This window comes from Helobdella robusta (assembly GCF_000326865.2).
Source record: "Helobdella robusta unplaced genomic scaffold HELROscaffold_4, whole genome shotgun sequence".
Taxonomy (NCBI): Eukaryota; Metazoa; Annelida; class Clitellata; order Rhynchobdellida; family Glossiphoniidae; genus Helobdella; species Helobdella robusta.
The window spans coordinates 8,913,638-8,931,085 of record NW_008704902.1 but is presented as its reverse complement, the minus strand read 5'-3'; the positions used below and the strand labels follow the sequence as shown (position 1 = coordinate 8,931,085).

At 33.4% G+C, this 17,448-nt stretch overlaps 1 protein-coding gene across 1 annotated transcript; it reads right to left on the bottom strand.

The window, feature by feature from the left end:
* Window positions 1-14,988: 14,988 nt before the first annotated feature.
* Window positions 14,989-17,401, bottom strand: HELRODRAFT_163025 (hypothetical protein; the record flags this gene model as incomplete). The annotated part of the gene is made up of 4 exons (XM_009025062.1): window positions 14,989-15,217; window positions 15,357-15,393; window positions 15,484-15,539; window positions 17,361-17,401. The coding sequence occupies 4 exons, from the start codon at window positions 17,399-17,401 to the stop codon at window positions 14,989-14,991; spliced, it is 363 nt and encodes a 120-aa protein (XP_009023310.1).
* Window positions 17,402-17,448: the final 47 nt, after the last annotated feature.

Here is a 17,448-nt window from a genome sequence, read left to right as displayed (position 1 = left end):
ACAAACTGAATAGAATTGTTTTGACTTAGATTCACTTATTAACCGTTTATAAAATGGTTTTACTACTTTTTCGTCTCATTAATCAACCGTTCGTTTCCAAACTGTCAAGCAGTCCCGCAATCACCATTGAATGCTGTTTGAGCCGGATTTTATTTTTCGAACGCCTTCACCGATAAAATTACATAGCTGACAAAATTGCTTCAATTATTAACCTAACAACTAACAAAAAGTTTTTAGCCGAAGCAAGTATAAATATTTGTTGGTAAATATTTAATAAATAAAGAAAATTAATCAATAAATAACACCTTTAAATTATGATTTGCTAATAAACTGCTAATATTTGCAGAAAAATGGTAAACATTTGTTGGCACAGCTCCCGTGTCTACCACATTAATATTCATGAGTCACGTGATTGACTTACTCTAACTCAACGACAAGGGTTAAAGTAAAGGGTTCACCTTTCAAAACATTAAATTCACTTTTAAACTTTAGAATTTGACGCCCAGTAAATGCGCTTTTTAATTTTTGCTGTTTTTACTTCTTAGACGACTTCGTACTTTTTCAGAAACACGCGCGTTTTCTGCTCCTTTATTAAACTTGTCCAGAAACCCCGTGACTCTTGAATACTAATGTGATACTACCGGATCTGTTAATGAACGGTGAACATTTTTTGATAATGGGTGTGCATTCGTTAATAAATGACGAACAGAAATGTTACGGCAAGTTGTACAACCGTACAAATTGTGTGCATTTTTCGTTGCGAACTCGTTACTACAATTGTCAGAAGTTGAATAAAGTTTGTTAGCTTGGCAATACTTGGATGACACAAAGTACACACAGTTTCTCTCAATAAATCGGAGATGTTGTAATAATGACGAAACAATAGAGCGGAGTCCTACACAACGACAACGTAAGGTGATGCAAGACAACTTGAGCGGGCCCACACACATTGCAACAACACACAACAACGCAAGAACACGTAACAACAACGCAACACACATTAACGCACAACAACACAACAACGTACGAACACTTGCTATTATGAAAAAGTGACGTTAGGTAAATTTGTATGAAGTCACCAATTCATGAGTTGTTTGTTTACTGATTTCATGCACGTTCGTTGTATGCATGTAAGGCTAATATAAATTAGAAACAATCTATAAATAGAACATTCATATTTTGCGTACATCGTATCTTAGTTAGGATTAATTTCTCATTTTTATTTTTACTGTTTGGAGACATGAATTAGTATCCTAATTATTTTATGTTTCTTGATTTATTATTTGGACTTTTTGCATTACCATTTAGGACCAATTGAAGGCAGCATAAACGCTAATTGGATCCATTTTTATTTCGATTTATCTTTGGTTGCAATGACATAAAATATGTATAAAAAATTGATTTATGCCAACAATTCGGTAGGCTTTACACAGTACTGTATAAATTGTGTTCGGAATTTTTGATCCCGGAGTTTTCGGTCCCAGGTTTCATTTTATAAGAATTTTCGGTCCCGGACTTTTCGGTCTGGAGTTTTCGGTTCCAGATTTCATAATATAGAATTTTCGGTCTTTGAAGTTTTCGGTCCCCTATTTAAAATTTTTACGTAAACGGTAGTTTATTTATACAACGCTATTTACGTGACGTTCCGGAACCAAAAATTTTCCGCAGCTATGAAATCTGGAACCGAATATGTCGAGACAAATTCTTAGATTTGTATAAAACGTGCAGTAATTTATGAAAGCTTTCGAATTACTATATAAATATATATATGTATATATATATATATATATATATATAACACCAGCAAACACAGGTACCAAAGCACGTCCATTTATACACATCTCAAAATATTTGTACTGAAAAGTTAAAGGTGCCCGGATGACGTCATATGATGACGCAAATTTATGCGCACTCTCGCACATACACACACACGCACACATGACATGCACAAACCAACACTCACTTATATAAATATGTAAACGCATATCAACAATTAATATCGCAAGTTTTGCTTTTTTCTACAAATAACAATTTTGGATCAATAAAATAACACAAAGCAAATATTGTTATTTAAGTACATAATCAAATACATTAGAGCACATAAACTGTGCTATCTACTCATCTTAATGCATACACTACGTACACACTCACTTGTACATAAATTAATTAATTACGAAGAATAATATATACTTGTGAATGTAGATATTACTAAAAACGTACTCTCATATTCGTACACTTGCACACAGCACAACACATTTGTACTCACACAAACATAAACACCTGTGGGCAACACACGCACAAACTCGTTAAACGAGGATTGAATACACGTACACAACAACGCACACCAACTTATTCACCTTTATTACCTGTATTAGTTGTTCAGTGAACAGTATCATCACCACCACCATCATCATCGTCCCCGCCACCATCATCATCATCGCTGAACAGCCGAAGTGAACTTTGAAACTTAATGCAACTCATTAGTCAAGCTCTGCTGTGAAAGTCGACGTTCGCCTCACCTAGTACTTACGTACGTAATATACAATTGTATGTATGTATGTATGTATGTATGTATGTATGTATGTATGTATGTATGTATGTATGTATATATGTATGTATGTATGCATGTATGTATATATATTTATTCGTTTGTATATATATATATATATATATTATGTATGTATATAATATATTTATTCGTATATATTATTATGTATGTATATAATATATTTATTCGTTTGTATATATATAATATATATATACAATATATATATTATATATATACCTATGTAAATATACTTATATAAAAATACACTTACATATATTATATTATTAAATATAATAAATATATTCACACGTTTATATATATATATATATATAATATAACACAATACAATATATATATATATATATATATAGGTTTATATATTTATTTAATTTTAAATTACAAATAGCATAACTCTGATGTGTAAAAACTAAAATTACAATAGCCAGGAAAGGAATATATCGCGAATACCCGTCGGACAGAGGTCGTAAAAATGATAAGTTCACTTGTATGGGCGCCTGATAAACAAAGGATAGAAGATTAAATGTCAATAAAAGACTTATTGCCTTTAAATTGTATTAACTAATTAAATCATTAAACGCATTACGATTACCGTAAATTCTTATCAAATGCCCCTAATTAATGACCAAAGCTATCAAAAATAGGAACCCACGACATGTGAATACGCGGGAATCCATGCATCAAACGTTGCATGTGATGGGCAAGAATCTCTGACTTTGAACACAGTCACTGCAACAGTAGCGTTAGGCGCCTTAACCATTTCACTCCGTTTTCAGGAAAAACTTTTCTACAGTTTCTACTTTAGTACGATGGGTAGCTATATCACAAATTTTGAGAAAATTTTTAGGTAAAAGACGCGCTTTGCATGCAAAATTTTGAGGCATGTACATAAAGTATGTTAACTTGAATTTGGAATAACTTTTTATTCAGCAAATAAAAGTTGATAATTAGTTTGTCAAAAAATTGTTAGGACAAATGTTTTGTTTATGTGTGAATAAGCAGCGAATCATAGTCGTTGTCATCATCAATCATAAGTTGAATTCAGAATTTGTTTAAAATGAAATTTCGAAGGTTCTGCTACGGTTAGTGTTGAGGACTGGGTTATGTCAGCGTGTGTATGTGTGCGCGCGTGTGTGTGAATGGTTTTACATATGAGTGATTAATTTTTTTTGACAATGATCAGTTATTGACTGTTGATTCAGTTTGAACTGCCTAATAATGACTGAATACCTCGTTATATTAACAACTATTATTGTATTCCTTTTGAGCTTATTGAAGCAAAGGTCATATGCCAATTTATATTAGCAGAATTTAGAGGTGTTTGAAGGACATGATTTGAATTAATAATTAGATGAGAGGAGCTGGTGGGCTTGTGAGAATGACAACCCAAAATTTGTTTTGACGCACATCGAGTAGTTCGATTTATAATTTAATGTCATAATGACCAACACATGGAAAACTGTATAAACAGTCCAATGACATTTTCACATTTCTTCCCCTAAGTGACTGGCACTAGATCGTTAATTTTTATGAGTTTTATGAATAATATTTGAATAAGTTTGTTGATGGACAAGTTATTTTTGAGTGTTTGGCTAAATCATAATGATCGATTTTTTATTATAAATAATCCTACAAATGTATTGTTCACTTTTTTGGGTATATATTTTAAACTTTTCTAAAAAATACTTTTTCGTTTTTTTATATATTTGATATTGAAACGATAAAAACGCAACTTAAAAGTTTGTTAATAAGACTCCAAATTTTACCTATATGCAGATCGACAAAGCCGATATGAAGGTGATAAACGCGGAGAAACTTATTTTTTATTGTTCCCTGTTCACTAAAATTAAAGTTTTACTAAATCATGACAGCTGCACGCGGTGGCTGATGCAGATTCTAAAAGCTGTTAAGAATGAACTTTTGTGCTAACTCCCGTATTTCCTGTTCATTCCCGTTTAAGTGGGGTCTGGGGTGATGATTTTAAAAATTCTCAAGTTAATGACCTTTTTTACTAATTTAAGTTAACTTTTTTTATAATTTAATTTAAAGTTACAGACTTTGGCAGACGCAACTCCGGCTGATTTGGAAGATGTTACCGGGATCAGCGTAACAGCTTTTTTGAAGACAAGTGGCTCCTATAAACCTTCTTAATAGAATATTTATTTATTTATTACAAAATAAGTATAACAATACAAAGTTATGTAAAAATTTATTTAGTCTGTTGGTGAAAAGTTAACAAAATAGTCCGTTCTCTTAAATGTAAATGTAAATGTATTATGAAAACCATTAAACAAAAACTTTCAACGCAATTCAACACAATTTCAAAATTAATCCTTTTTGAATGTTTCCGAATATTGTTTCTCATTTATTTCATTAAAATATGTTATTACATTTTTACAAGGTTGAATAAAAGTGATTATAAAAATAACCGGCCAATTCCTAGCTTGAACTTTGTTTCAAAGCTTTTTGAAAGGCTCACACTGCCACTGACTTGTCAGCTGAGTCAAATGTTTTCATTAATTTCAGCCCAGCCAGTTAGCATACAAACCGAGTCCATCTACCTACAGAAATAACTTAGTTGATAGTTTTTGGTGTCTCTACAAAGAATGTTGTTTTACCAGCTCTTGGATCTCGATTTTGCTTTCGGCACGGCCATTGGTAGTGTTTGATTGATAGTGTGGCGCCTGATGCTTGTCGAATCGCATACGATAACTCTATGGCGGACTGATGTGTACCATGGGTTTTTTTCTATGGACGTTTTGGACAACTTGGTGGGTCTTATAATTATGGTTTAAGAGTTTTCATGTTGAAATAAAATTTTCATGCCGATTCCAGTGACATTCTGGTTTCTTAGTTATATACATGGATAATGTAGTTAATTGAATACATTTTCTTCAGCTGTAAGAAAAACAAAACAAAATTGTTGTGGTATAGATGAAAAAGGCTCTTTAATGCTTGTTAACACAATTTCTGATGTTCTGAGTAGCCAGCTGATTTCAACTGATAAGGTAAATCTTTAAGTTGTTTTTTACAACACTATGAAGGTGTCTTTGTTTTATTCAGCTACGGCTAAGATAAATATAATTTTAAAATGTTTTCCAAGTGATATTTCCATCGTCATCTTTATTATCCTTCTATATCAAACTCTGTTTCTTACTCAATTTTACATGAATGTGTGGTATTCAAATCAACGTTGACATTAAAAATTTATTCCAGATGATATTTTCACTGGCTTTGAGTTTTTTTTTGTGCTTGGCCAGACTGGATGGATTTTAAAAATTTAGTGTTGTATAGTATTTGCAAGGAGACATTAAATAACGTTCAGGGCATTTAGCATGTTGTTGCCACAATATCCATTGGTCTGAGCACACACGTTACTAATTGGTTGTGGTTTGTATACTGGATAATGGCTAGAAAACGAATTAAGTACGAGATGGCGGGGTGGCTCATTGTCGCGCATATTGTAGAGTATTTAAATGTATGAAAAAAAAGTTTTTTGTCTGAATACAGTTGCCGATGTAGGCAAGACTTTGTGTCCGATGTTAACGTTGTTGCTGTTATTTCCTAGACTAGGACGAAGCAGTTGACGCAAGTGTGCAGGCTGCTCTACCTAGAATGAGAAATATTTTCCAATAAAACTAAAACAGATCATTTTGAAGGTGTTTAAAAGAGAGCTGAAATATTATTGGTTGCATTTGCTTACACTTCTTTAATGATGAACATCAGTTAAAGTGGATAGAACGGATAAAGCATATTTTTAATAGTTATAATTTATAAAACAACTCATGTGTAGAGAAAATATGTTGTATATCTGATTAACAAACATTTATAGCATACATCTGGTTATATAGGTGAGAAAGAAAAATAATATTTAAAAATAATGTTTGCATGTAGTGGCTCGCCTCGTCTGCTGTCTCAACCGGCCATGAAACCTTTTAATAAAAAGTTATGTATGATCACAAAATATGAAATACAAACATTGTGTCAAATGTTATAGATGGAAACATCATGTAATTTATGTATATATATTCATTTTTTATATAATCAACAGACGAACTGATATGTTAAACTTATTTATAGACAATTAAATTTAACATCTTTATATTTTTTAAAATAAACTAATTACTTTTGATTGTGGCTAATCTATGAAGTATGATAAAATTACCCTGATTACCATTATAATTGTCTTAAGTAAATTTAAATTTAGTCTGAATAATAACTATAATAAAATACTTAACCCTTACCTATTCAAATTATCTCATATATATATATATATATAGATATAGATATATATATATACTAATTATTGTTTGACCCGAATGACCTTTAATAAACGTGAGGTTATTTAGCAATAAACTTCTTCTGCCGACCATCCTCACTCGCATTCAATTGTTCAAGCGAATGGGAGCGTATAAGTAGGAACACATACAAGCAAACAAACAAACACACACAAACAAACACAAACATAAAAACAAACACACACAAACATACAAACAAACACACACAAACATTCAAACGCACATGTAAAAATTTACACAAACATACACATATACATATATTAAAATTTATATAGCGCTTTTTACAGAGCCACACTGAAGTTCCATGAAACATCATCAGACATATATATTCACATACCATGTGTAAACTTAAACGCACACCTAAACACACACACATATATATGCACACGCACATTAATAGAAAGAGAGAGAGAGAAAGAGAGAGAAGGAAGCATGATATAATGGAAGAGGGTGACTGGCCATATTAAAAGTCCCACTGAGACCATTGCATTCGCCTGTACGTGGTCACTTTATAATAAGCTTTTGTTAGTGTATGTACGTACGCATATATATATATATATATATATATATATATATATATATATATATATATATATATATATATATATATGTGTGTGTGTGTGTGTTTCTTTAATGTGTTTGTGTATATTTGGTTTTGTATGTATGCATGTGTGTGTATATAAATATGTATACACATAACCATATGTATGTATATAAATGTTATATATCTATATATATATATATATATATATATATATATATATATATTTATATATATATATATATATATACAATACATATATATGTATGTATGTTTAATACGTATTATGAGTTTGTGTATATTTTATTATTTTATCTTCTTTTTTGTTTACTTATACGTGAATGTTTGTTTTGTTTTGGAAGGTGTAAATAATTGCACCCGTCAACATGCAAATGGAAGAATATAGTTGTGCGAGCATAAGCTTTGTTGAAAAATTTGTAAAATAATTTCTAGAGTTGCGTTGTATGTTTAAAAACGTGTGCCTCAACACACAGCGTAGAAATTGTTATGCAGATTTTAACATTTTAACAACCCATTAGAATGTTTGTTTGTAGTTTGTATTTCAAGCGTTCAAATTTATATTTGTAGTTGGGTATTCGTTTTAAAGGCTGCCTACCATTTAGTGATGCGTCAAACGTGAAAACTTTTGGAATTGAGGGAACAATTCGATACGCATGTTCCTGTGTGTGGTCCCGCATATTAGGTAAGTGTATAAGTAATTATATGAAGTGCAGGATCTTTGCATTGGTTGCAACATAAACTAAATGTATCGAACAGTGTCTCATATACCCAATGGTGGATAGCTAGTGCACACGGTCACAAACTATGAGTCTGCCTCTGATTCGGCAAACACGCACGATCACACGGCAACAACAGATGGCAACTTTCAAAAACAAACTTGATGAATCATCTTTACAAATTCTGACATGTTTCAAAGGCCTAACAAGAATGCATTGGACACAGCATTATTTGATTTGAACAGAAAAAGGTTGACTTGTTTATATTTCTAGATAATTACCAAGTTATATATTTAACTTTCTTTAGTAAAAAACCAATAAATCTGGATGTGAATGTTTCACCTGGCAACCAAATGTTAAAAAACATGGCACATACACAAAAATATCGCCATTTGACAGTTACTTCTAAAACCAAATACATTAAAAACAAACTGATGCAAAAATTTATGTGTAAATTATAACGGTTGATTCCTAACTGCTTGTTAAATGAATGGATTCATAACTCCTGTACGTGTAATACCAATAGAAATATAATATTGCTCACATGTTGTCTGCTTGAGTGCATTTGTTACTCGTTCGTGTGCATGCGTTCGTTCCTATGCAACATGACAACATATTGTTACATATAAAGCTTCATTTTTAGCACACTGAAACCAATTTGTTGATTTATTGATACAAATATATTGATATACTGATACTAATGTTGATGTGTCGATACAAATATGTATATGTGAGTTTGAGTCTGTGTGTATGTGTGTGTGTGTGCGTGCGTGTGTGTGTCTGTGTGTGTGTGTCTGTGTGTATACCTGCCGAGGAGTTTCTATGAAGAGACGGTTATTGATGATTAAAATAAACTGCGTGTATATTATGTTGTAGGCTGAGTGAGCTCTTTGTTTTGCATGCTATCAAATTTACTACCAATACTTGTCCCTATGTATTTAATACTTAATACCTGTTGAGTTCATGAAACTTCAGTTAAAGATTTAGTGTCAACAAAACCGTTTGAAAGATTGAGATTATTTTCAGAGTCATAAATGTTGACAATTTAATAAGATTAGTGTTCATCTGCTGATATGATCATTTGTTGTTAAATTTATTAAGAAACATTTTATTTGATCATTTATACATGTATGTTGCGAATGGGTACACATAAGAACGACCAGCAAACAACTTGAAGGCATGTTGTTAGCAGTAATTAATCAGGATAGAACTGCTGGCTGGCTGGTTGATTATCACATTAGCATTTCGTTAACGCTGATCCTCTCAAGTAATTCGGCATGACTCACTGGCCTTTGACGATGGTAACAACAGTTAACAAAAACAAAACAACGCTGAAGTATTGACCAACCATCTAATTCAATGCCAACGCACACGCACAAACTCACATACTCACACAAATATTTACACAGACACACACACACACACATACTCACATTTATGCACCCACACATGACACAATAAAGACTCTCACAAATACAACGTAATATTTAGTAAACTCGTTGAGCCTGTTGTTTCCATAATGTTCGCGTGTGTTCAAGCAAAACTATTCAATCATCTCATCCAAGATTTAAGATACAAGTTGTATACTTGAAAGCAGTTAACAAAAGCCAAAAATATTTTGTGGTTGCTTAAATGGATGAGCCACGAGCGAGACAGCAAAGTTTTCAACTCCTTGCTGAGCCTTATATTCGCAAACATTCTCCCAAGTTTAAAAATAACTTGATCGTTAGAGAAAAAAAAGTAATAAAATAAAAAAAATTAATTTTTGAAAGAGTTTAGTGAACGATGGTAATAACTATTTAGGCGCACATTCAAAATGACACATTGAAGCGTTCATATTCCTGAGTAGAGGCACACATCACGTACAAAAGCATATTTGTACAAAATGTTTATGCGGCGTAGAAGCCGTAGTTTAAACATTCAACGAACAGCAAACAAGCCAGGTTGCATAATAACTTACATTGTAAACACACTCCTTTCTAATCGTTTGGAACGTTTGCCCACGCAGTATTGTTTATGTATTAATACATTTGCATACAATCAAACATCAAATATGTAAGTATCCGAGTATGAGTATGTACGTATGTAAAAGTGTACGTGTGTGTATGCCAACAGGACAACTTTGGCGGGACCGGACCAAAAATTAGAAAATGTTTAAATTTTCACGGGGGTCCAAGATTTGTGGCAGTGTGGCTGACGAACTTTTTTGAATATCACATTCAATGTTCGGTCCATTTCACACATAAAACCGTTTTTATTTTGTCTTTTTAAAAACTGCTCACAACGGCCCCCTAGATCCGTGACTGATGTATGTGTGCATGTATGTATGCATGTATGTGTGTATGCATGTATGTATGTATGTATGTATGTATGTATGTATGTATGTATGTATGTATGTATGTATGTATGCATGTATGTATGTATGTATGTATGTATGTATGTATGTATGTATGCATGTATGTATGCATGCATGCATGTATGTATTTATGCATGTATGTGTGTATGCATGTATGTATGCATGTATGTATGCATGTATGCAATTATACATGTATGCAAATACACATATGTATTTGTATGTTTGCAAAATTATTTTTGAATATAATTTAAAATTCTTTGTTTAAATTAAGTGATAGATAAAATACTGCAAGACACTGGACTGATAAAAAACTAATCCCGCTAACGATTCATTGATCAATACCTCCCCATCAGCTGTTGATACATTCCCTTGTTGCATCACGAACGTCACTGCAGTTTGATTCCCCCAACATTCTCATCTTCAAAGTTCCAATGTTTTTATCAAACAACTTTCCACCTCAGAAATTGTTGCATTTTAGCATGTTTGGAGTTGTTGGTGTTCGGCTGTTTCTCCCCGGTCCTCTGCAGCGAATATTTTTTCAAATCTTTCTCATTTGATGGCGTGAAATTAATCCGATCATTTGTTCCTCTTGGTTGCAAATGAGTTCAGATAGTGATAAACTAAAACTAAACTATCAGATGTTAAGCTTGAATTGGTAGTTTGTTGCTGTCCAGAGTTTGTCCAGAGTAGTTTGTTGCTGTCCCGATATTTCAATTTGCCAAATGTGCAGTTATCTTATAATTTATATTGGCCACAGTTTTCAAAAGTAATTTTAAAGTTAAATTCTATAAATTAAAGTGTTAATTAATTAAAATGTTAATTAAAAAAATGTTAAATAATTAAAATGTTAGTTAATTAAAATGTTAATTAAAAATGTAATTAATTAGCGATTAAAATGCAAACGGCATCCTGTTGACGCGAAGACAGCTTGCATAATAAACATTCAACTGGTTGCCACCAAATCAATGAAAATCAATAAAATGCCATGCTAGTGAGACATTATAAGAAGCGTATCAGCGTTCTTACGCAACGGACGCGTTTTCATCGGATCGTGATTGCTGGCAGATCCCTGACACTAAGTCTGTAGCATGTTTCTTTTGTCTTTGCTGTTTTGTTGGTGGCGATGATGATAATGTTGTTGGTTGTTTGTTGGTGGTTCTTGATTATATGCTGCAAGTAAATACTCCTAAAAACCCCACCATTTATAATATTATGAATAACATCATGTTTAGTGGATGACAACAAATTCTCTCTCATAGGTAGCACAATGTCTAGGTAGGTAGGTAGGTAGGTAGATAGGTAGGTAGGTAGGTAGGTAGGTAGGTAGGTAGGTAGGTAGGTAGGTAGGTAGGTAGGTAGGTAGGTAGGTAGGTAGGTAGGTAGGTAGGTAGGTAGGTAGGTAGGTAGGTAGGTAGGTAGGTAGGTAGATAGCTAGGTAGGTACTCGGCCACGTGTGATTTAGCGCATCTGTTCTTTGGCATTTGAACCGAGCCAGAGCAGCAGAGACTTCCAGTCAGTTAAAAGCCATCCGACCACTAAAAGAATTGTTACTTCACATCGCATTTCACATCACAAAACCATCGGCAGCATCAACACAAACACCACGTATGATTATTATTAATAGCATTAGCAGAGTTAATGACAATGATAATTGTAACAAAAGCAGAGCATTTTTATTAGCATTTCTGTGGCAGCAAATATCTCCACGGCAGGGCTACTCACATCATAATTTGTCACAACCACCAGTCGAGGGGTTTCAAAACTGTTGAAGTTTTTAAGAAAGGGTGGTTGTTTGTTTCCATTCTGTTGTTTCAACACACACAAACAGTTCGATTGTTACGCAGAGTCGTTGCGATGTTTGTTCTCCCCATTCGAGATGTTTTATTTTTAAACCAAACTTCAACAGCTATTCAAAATCATTAGAATCACACTCATGTTCTCAAGTGCTCGTGCAGCTCGATCAGCTGATTTCATCGACGCCTGTGTAAGCATTTGTGTTTATATACGCATACATTATGCCATAATATTATATATATATATATATCTGTGTGTGTATGTTTGTGTGTGTGTGTGTATGTTTGTGTGTGTGTGTATGTTTGTGTGTGTGTGTGTATGTTTGTGTGTGTGTTTGTGGTTTGTGTTTGTTTGTGTGTCTTATTGTATAGTAGTTATAATCACGTTTATATTAAGTATGTAATATAAATAAGTTTAATTTAGAAGCTGTATGCTTACGTGGTACGCATGCAATGGGTCATGGGTGATGTTTGCCTCTTTACCTGCGTGTGTTTATGCGGCGGATAGAGTTTTAGTGAAGAAGCCATTTAATGATTGTTGGGACACTTCTAAAATTTAAAAAACAACCTTCAAAAAACGAGTTGTACAAACTGAGGCCTTGATGGTGCCAAATCATTTGTCGCCTCTTTTGTGGGTAGAAAAATAATCAAAACATTGAGTCTTTGCCGCATGACAGTTTCATTTTGAGATTCTTGCAATTTCAATTTTGTTAATTTTAAAGTATCCATTGAAAAAAAATTTATCTGTCTCAAGCTTCAATATACAAATTAATCGATAGTATAATGAAGCGGTACTAACATAAATACACACTGCAGTGTACACACTCTTGTACTGAAATTAAATTGTATAACAAGTTTCAATGAAATACATTCTGTGGTGATGAAATGAAGATATGCAGTAAAGTACAGTGCAGTACAAAACAGTATAATGCAATTCAAAGCAGTAGAACTGAAATGAGAATGTAGGTGGCCCATGAAGGGAGACGTATTGCATGGTCCGCATGGTCTGCATCATACGTTAATCTGCTACTTGTGCCATGCAACAGAATGAAATGCTCACGTGAGATCCATTCCAAACGGCGTCCATCCATTCTGAGTCGGTGTGAGGCTATAAAAATGAAAACAAGTTTGCTTATTAGGAAATATTTCCGTTAAAAATGCTCAACATTTCGGGTCGCAGTTTTTAACAATTTTTAAAAATTTTGTACACAAGTGAAATTGTGGTTCCCTTTATAAATTGTTGTCCATCTCAACTTTTCAAAACCTCATCATCTAGGTATACATCTCAACTTTTCAACATCTCAACTTTTCAACATCTCAACTTTTCAACATCTCAACTTTTCAACATCTCAACTTTTCAACATCTCAACTTTTCAACATCTCAACTTTTCAACATCTCAACTTTTCAACATCTCAACTTTTCAACATCTCAACTTTTCAACATTTCAACTCTGCTTGTTTGTCATATAGCTATCTTCATTGTGTTTGCATCGCCATCATCATCATTGTTGTTACCATCAGCATCAATACCATCATCTTTATTTTACTCTCAAACTCAGATGACATCATAACATGTTAAAATTTTGAACAACATTGATGCCATTCATCTATTACTGTTAAAATTTCTATTTATAACAACATCATCATCACCACCAACAACAACTGTTATTATTATTATTATTATATTCTTTTAGACATTCACGCAGTGCATAAATACACGTGAATCAACGTATCGTACGCTTTTGCATGTGATGTGATGGGCGAGGATCTCTTTGCATTCGAACCCGATCACTACATCAGCAATGCCAGACACCTTATCCATTACGCCATCGCGCCGTCCAAATCATCATAACAAAATTTACTTCAGCATTTTTTCCATTATCGTATCATCATCCCACATCATCAGCAACATTCCAACCATTATCAACACGATCAAACATGTCATCAACGTTATCATCATCATCATCATCATCATCATCATCATCATCATCATCGTCATCATCATCATCGTCATCATCATCATCATCATCATCATCATCATCATCATCATCATCATCATCATCATCATCATCATCATCATCATCATCATCATCATCATCACCACCACACCACAACCACCATCATTACCATTTCTGCAATTATCATTATTGTTTCACCATCATTACCACAGTCATCATCATCTTCACCACCACCATCATCTTCACCATCACCACCACCACCACCACCGGTGCAGTCCACGTGATGGTCATTTATCTGCTGGTTGCCTTGTTTTCCAATCAACTAAAAAGCTCTCCACTCTACATTTGTTCTCAATTTGCCAGAGAACAGCCTCGTAAATAACTCTTTAAACGATTCTTCCACTTTTATTACTTTCCTCCTTCTCTCTCTCTCTCTCTCTCTCTCTCTCTTTCTCTCTCTCTCTTTTACTTTTTCATTTTAAGCTTTTTGCCAGCTTGAACTAACCAATGTATGTACTCACACACGCACACACACGCACATATATATATATATATATATATAATGTTGTATATTATTTATATATATATATATATATAAATTACTTATTTTATGATTATGGAGTGAGAATGAAATTTTATTTTATCATCGTCATCTTCAAATCTAGATCAGTGTGCACAGAGGTAAAACTTTTAAACAAATATGTAGAAATGAGTCTGTTCCACTCCAAACCAGTTAGTTTCAAACTGAAAATTTGTAAAGAGAAGCATCGAAAATTGAAAGTTTTTGAAGTTGGTTCATTGGGTCATCTTTAGAGTTCTTTCCCATCAAAGCTTCAGTGGGGTTCAAAGTATCATCTAACATGAGGTTGCATTCCATCATCTGTTCAGTCGAATCCGACCCTCTGCAGCCCCATAGACGATCCCCTCCACCTCGGTCTGTCGCAGCCCCCAACTCTTCTAGACGCAACCTGATTAGTCAGAAGTAAGTTAGTCTATATTTTGACATAAGCCATCCAGGGATAGCATTGCTTCTATCTTCTCCATTACGTAATTCAAAATTTGCCAAATATTTCGTTGAATGTGGAGTTGATCTCAACAATGACAAACCTGCCGTCACAGATCTTGCTGAAAGTTGATGCATCGTCTGCAGCGCAAATAAATAACGCTTGTTCATTTACAATAGTTTACAAAGCTCTGTATCGATCGCTTCATATACACTTTATATCTTATGTACTTGTGTGTATGTGACTGTGTGCGTTATGGTTTCTGGTTCTGAAAATATGGTTATGTCTGCATTTGAATGTACGTGTGTTTATTTATGTGTGCGCGTTTGTGTATGTTCATGTATACAAGTCAATGTTTATATGTGCCACGTGGCTATGCATTCAATTGTACACATACACTTTAATCAGTGTGTGTATAGGTATACACATATTCAAGCTTAATGTATGTACGTGTTGGTGTGCGTGTGTATGTGTATGTACTTGTGTGTGTGTGTATGTGTTTATGGCTGGCGTCTCTAATATGTTTGTATATATTATATATCAGTGTACACACACACACACACACATATATATATATATATATATATATATATATATATATATATATATATATCAGTATATATATATACATATATATAGTGTGAGGTATGAGAGAAGTTCAGTAGATTGTGTGTGGAACAATGAGGCAGGCAAACCTTCATTGATAATCTATTAAAAGAACGAATGCCATTTAATAAATTGTTCTATAGTTTATTTATTGCTAAACGTTTCCTGCATGTTGTATATATATATATATATATATATATATATATATATATATATATATATATATATATATATATATATATATATATACATATATATATATGTATATAATATATACGTATGTATATATATATCATATGATTTTTAAGACATGTTATGTATGTGTAGTGTATCTCTCTCTCTTTCTCTTTATGTGTGTGTGTGTGCAACTGTTTTGTTTCATGGCCGGCCAACTTGAGCATTAATTGTATTAGTAAGCCCCTCAAGTGGAACAATTTTTCATATGTGTTGGTGGCTTCCAAATATTTCGATTTCATGTTTTTGTTGTAAAAATTGTGTTCTCTTAAATTTTCAATTATGAGCCGTCAACTGACCTGCCAACTCAAACCAGACAGATCAACACTGTCCTCCCAGCAACAGCTCCAACAATACCGCTTTCAACAACAATAAGAAGATCAACACCTCAAACAACTCCAACATTCCCAATAACTGCAACAAGAAAAACAAAAAGCTGTAATAAAAAATCGTTGGATGCAGACAATGACAAGAGCCATTCAGTTGGTGGCAATGTGTGACTATGCAATGTTGTTCAGCTGCTCCTTCCTACCCCTCCAACATATTCACTTTCATTTGTTCTTCGAGGTTTCCTGCTCACTGTTGACGTAATCTTTTAAAATAATTCTCATGGAATGAAAGAATGCATGAATGAATGATGGATGGACAAACAAGCAGCTAAATAGAACCAATTTTTGGGAGTAAAGTGCGCCAGAGAGGTTACTGAATTCCATCCTATTTGAACGTTGAACAACGAACACAGTAAATAACTGAATAAGCGAACTCCGTGGAATCTGTAGGACGACACGTGATCAAATGAGCAGACGAACAAAACGAACGAGAAACAAATGAACGAACGAATAATACATTTTTTCATGCATCCGGTGCGCCTAGCCAAGCACTTCCGCTCCGGCCCATATCCAATTCTATGGAAAAACAACAGCAGTATCCGCAGCAATAAATAACATCAGTATTGACAACACCAGCCGTGATATCAACCACAACGATATCAACAACAACAGCAACAACATCGTTACCAACAACAACAACAACAACATTACCAACAACAACAACATTACCAACAACAACAACATTACCAACAACAACAAGGTCAACAACAACATCCACATTACCAACAACAACAATGCCAACAACATTAACAAGTATAACAGTATCAGCAACGACAATGATAGCGACAACAAACAGCACATCAACAACAGTAATAACAACACTAGTAACAATAACACCTGCAACAACCACAGCTACAGAAACATGAAGTAGTGCCTACCTTTCGTTATTTCTATTCAACTCAATACCAGACTGCTCCATACCAAATTCTACCTTTGTCTAACTTATGTATGTATGTATATAAATAT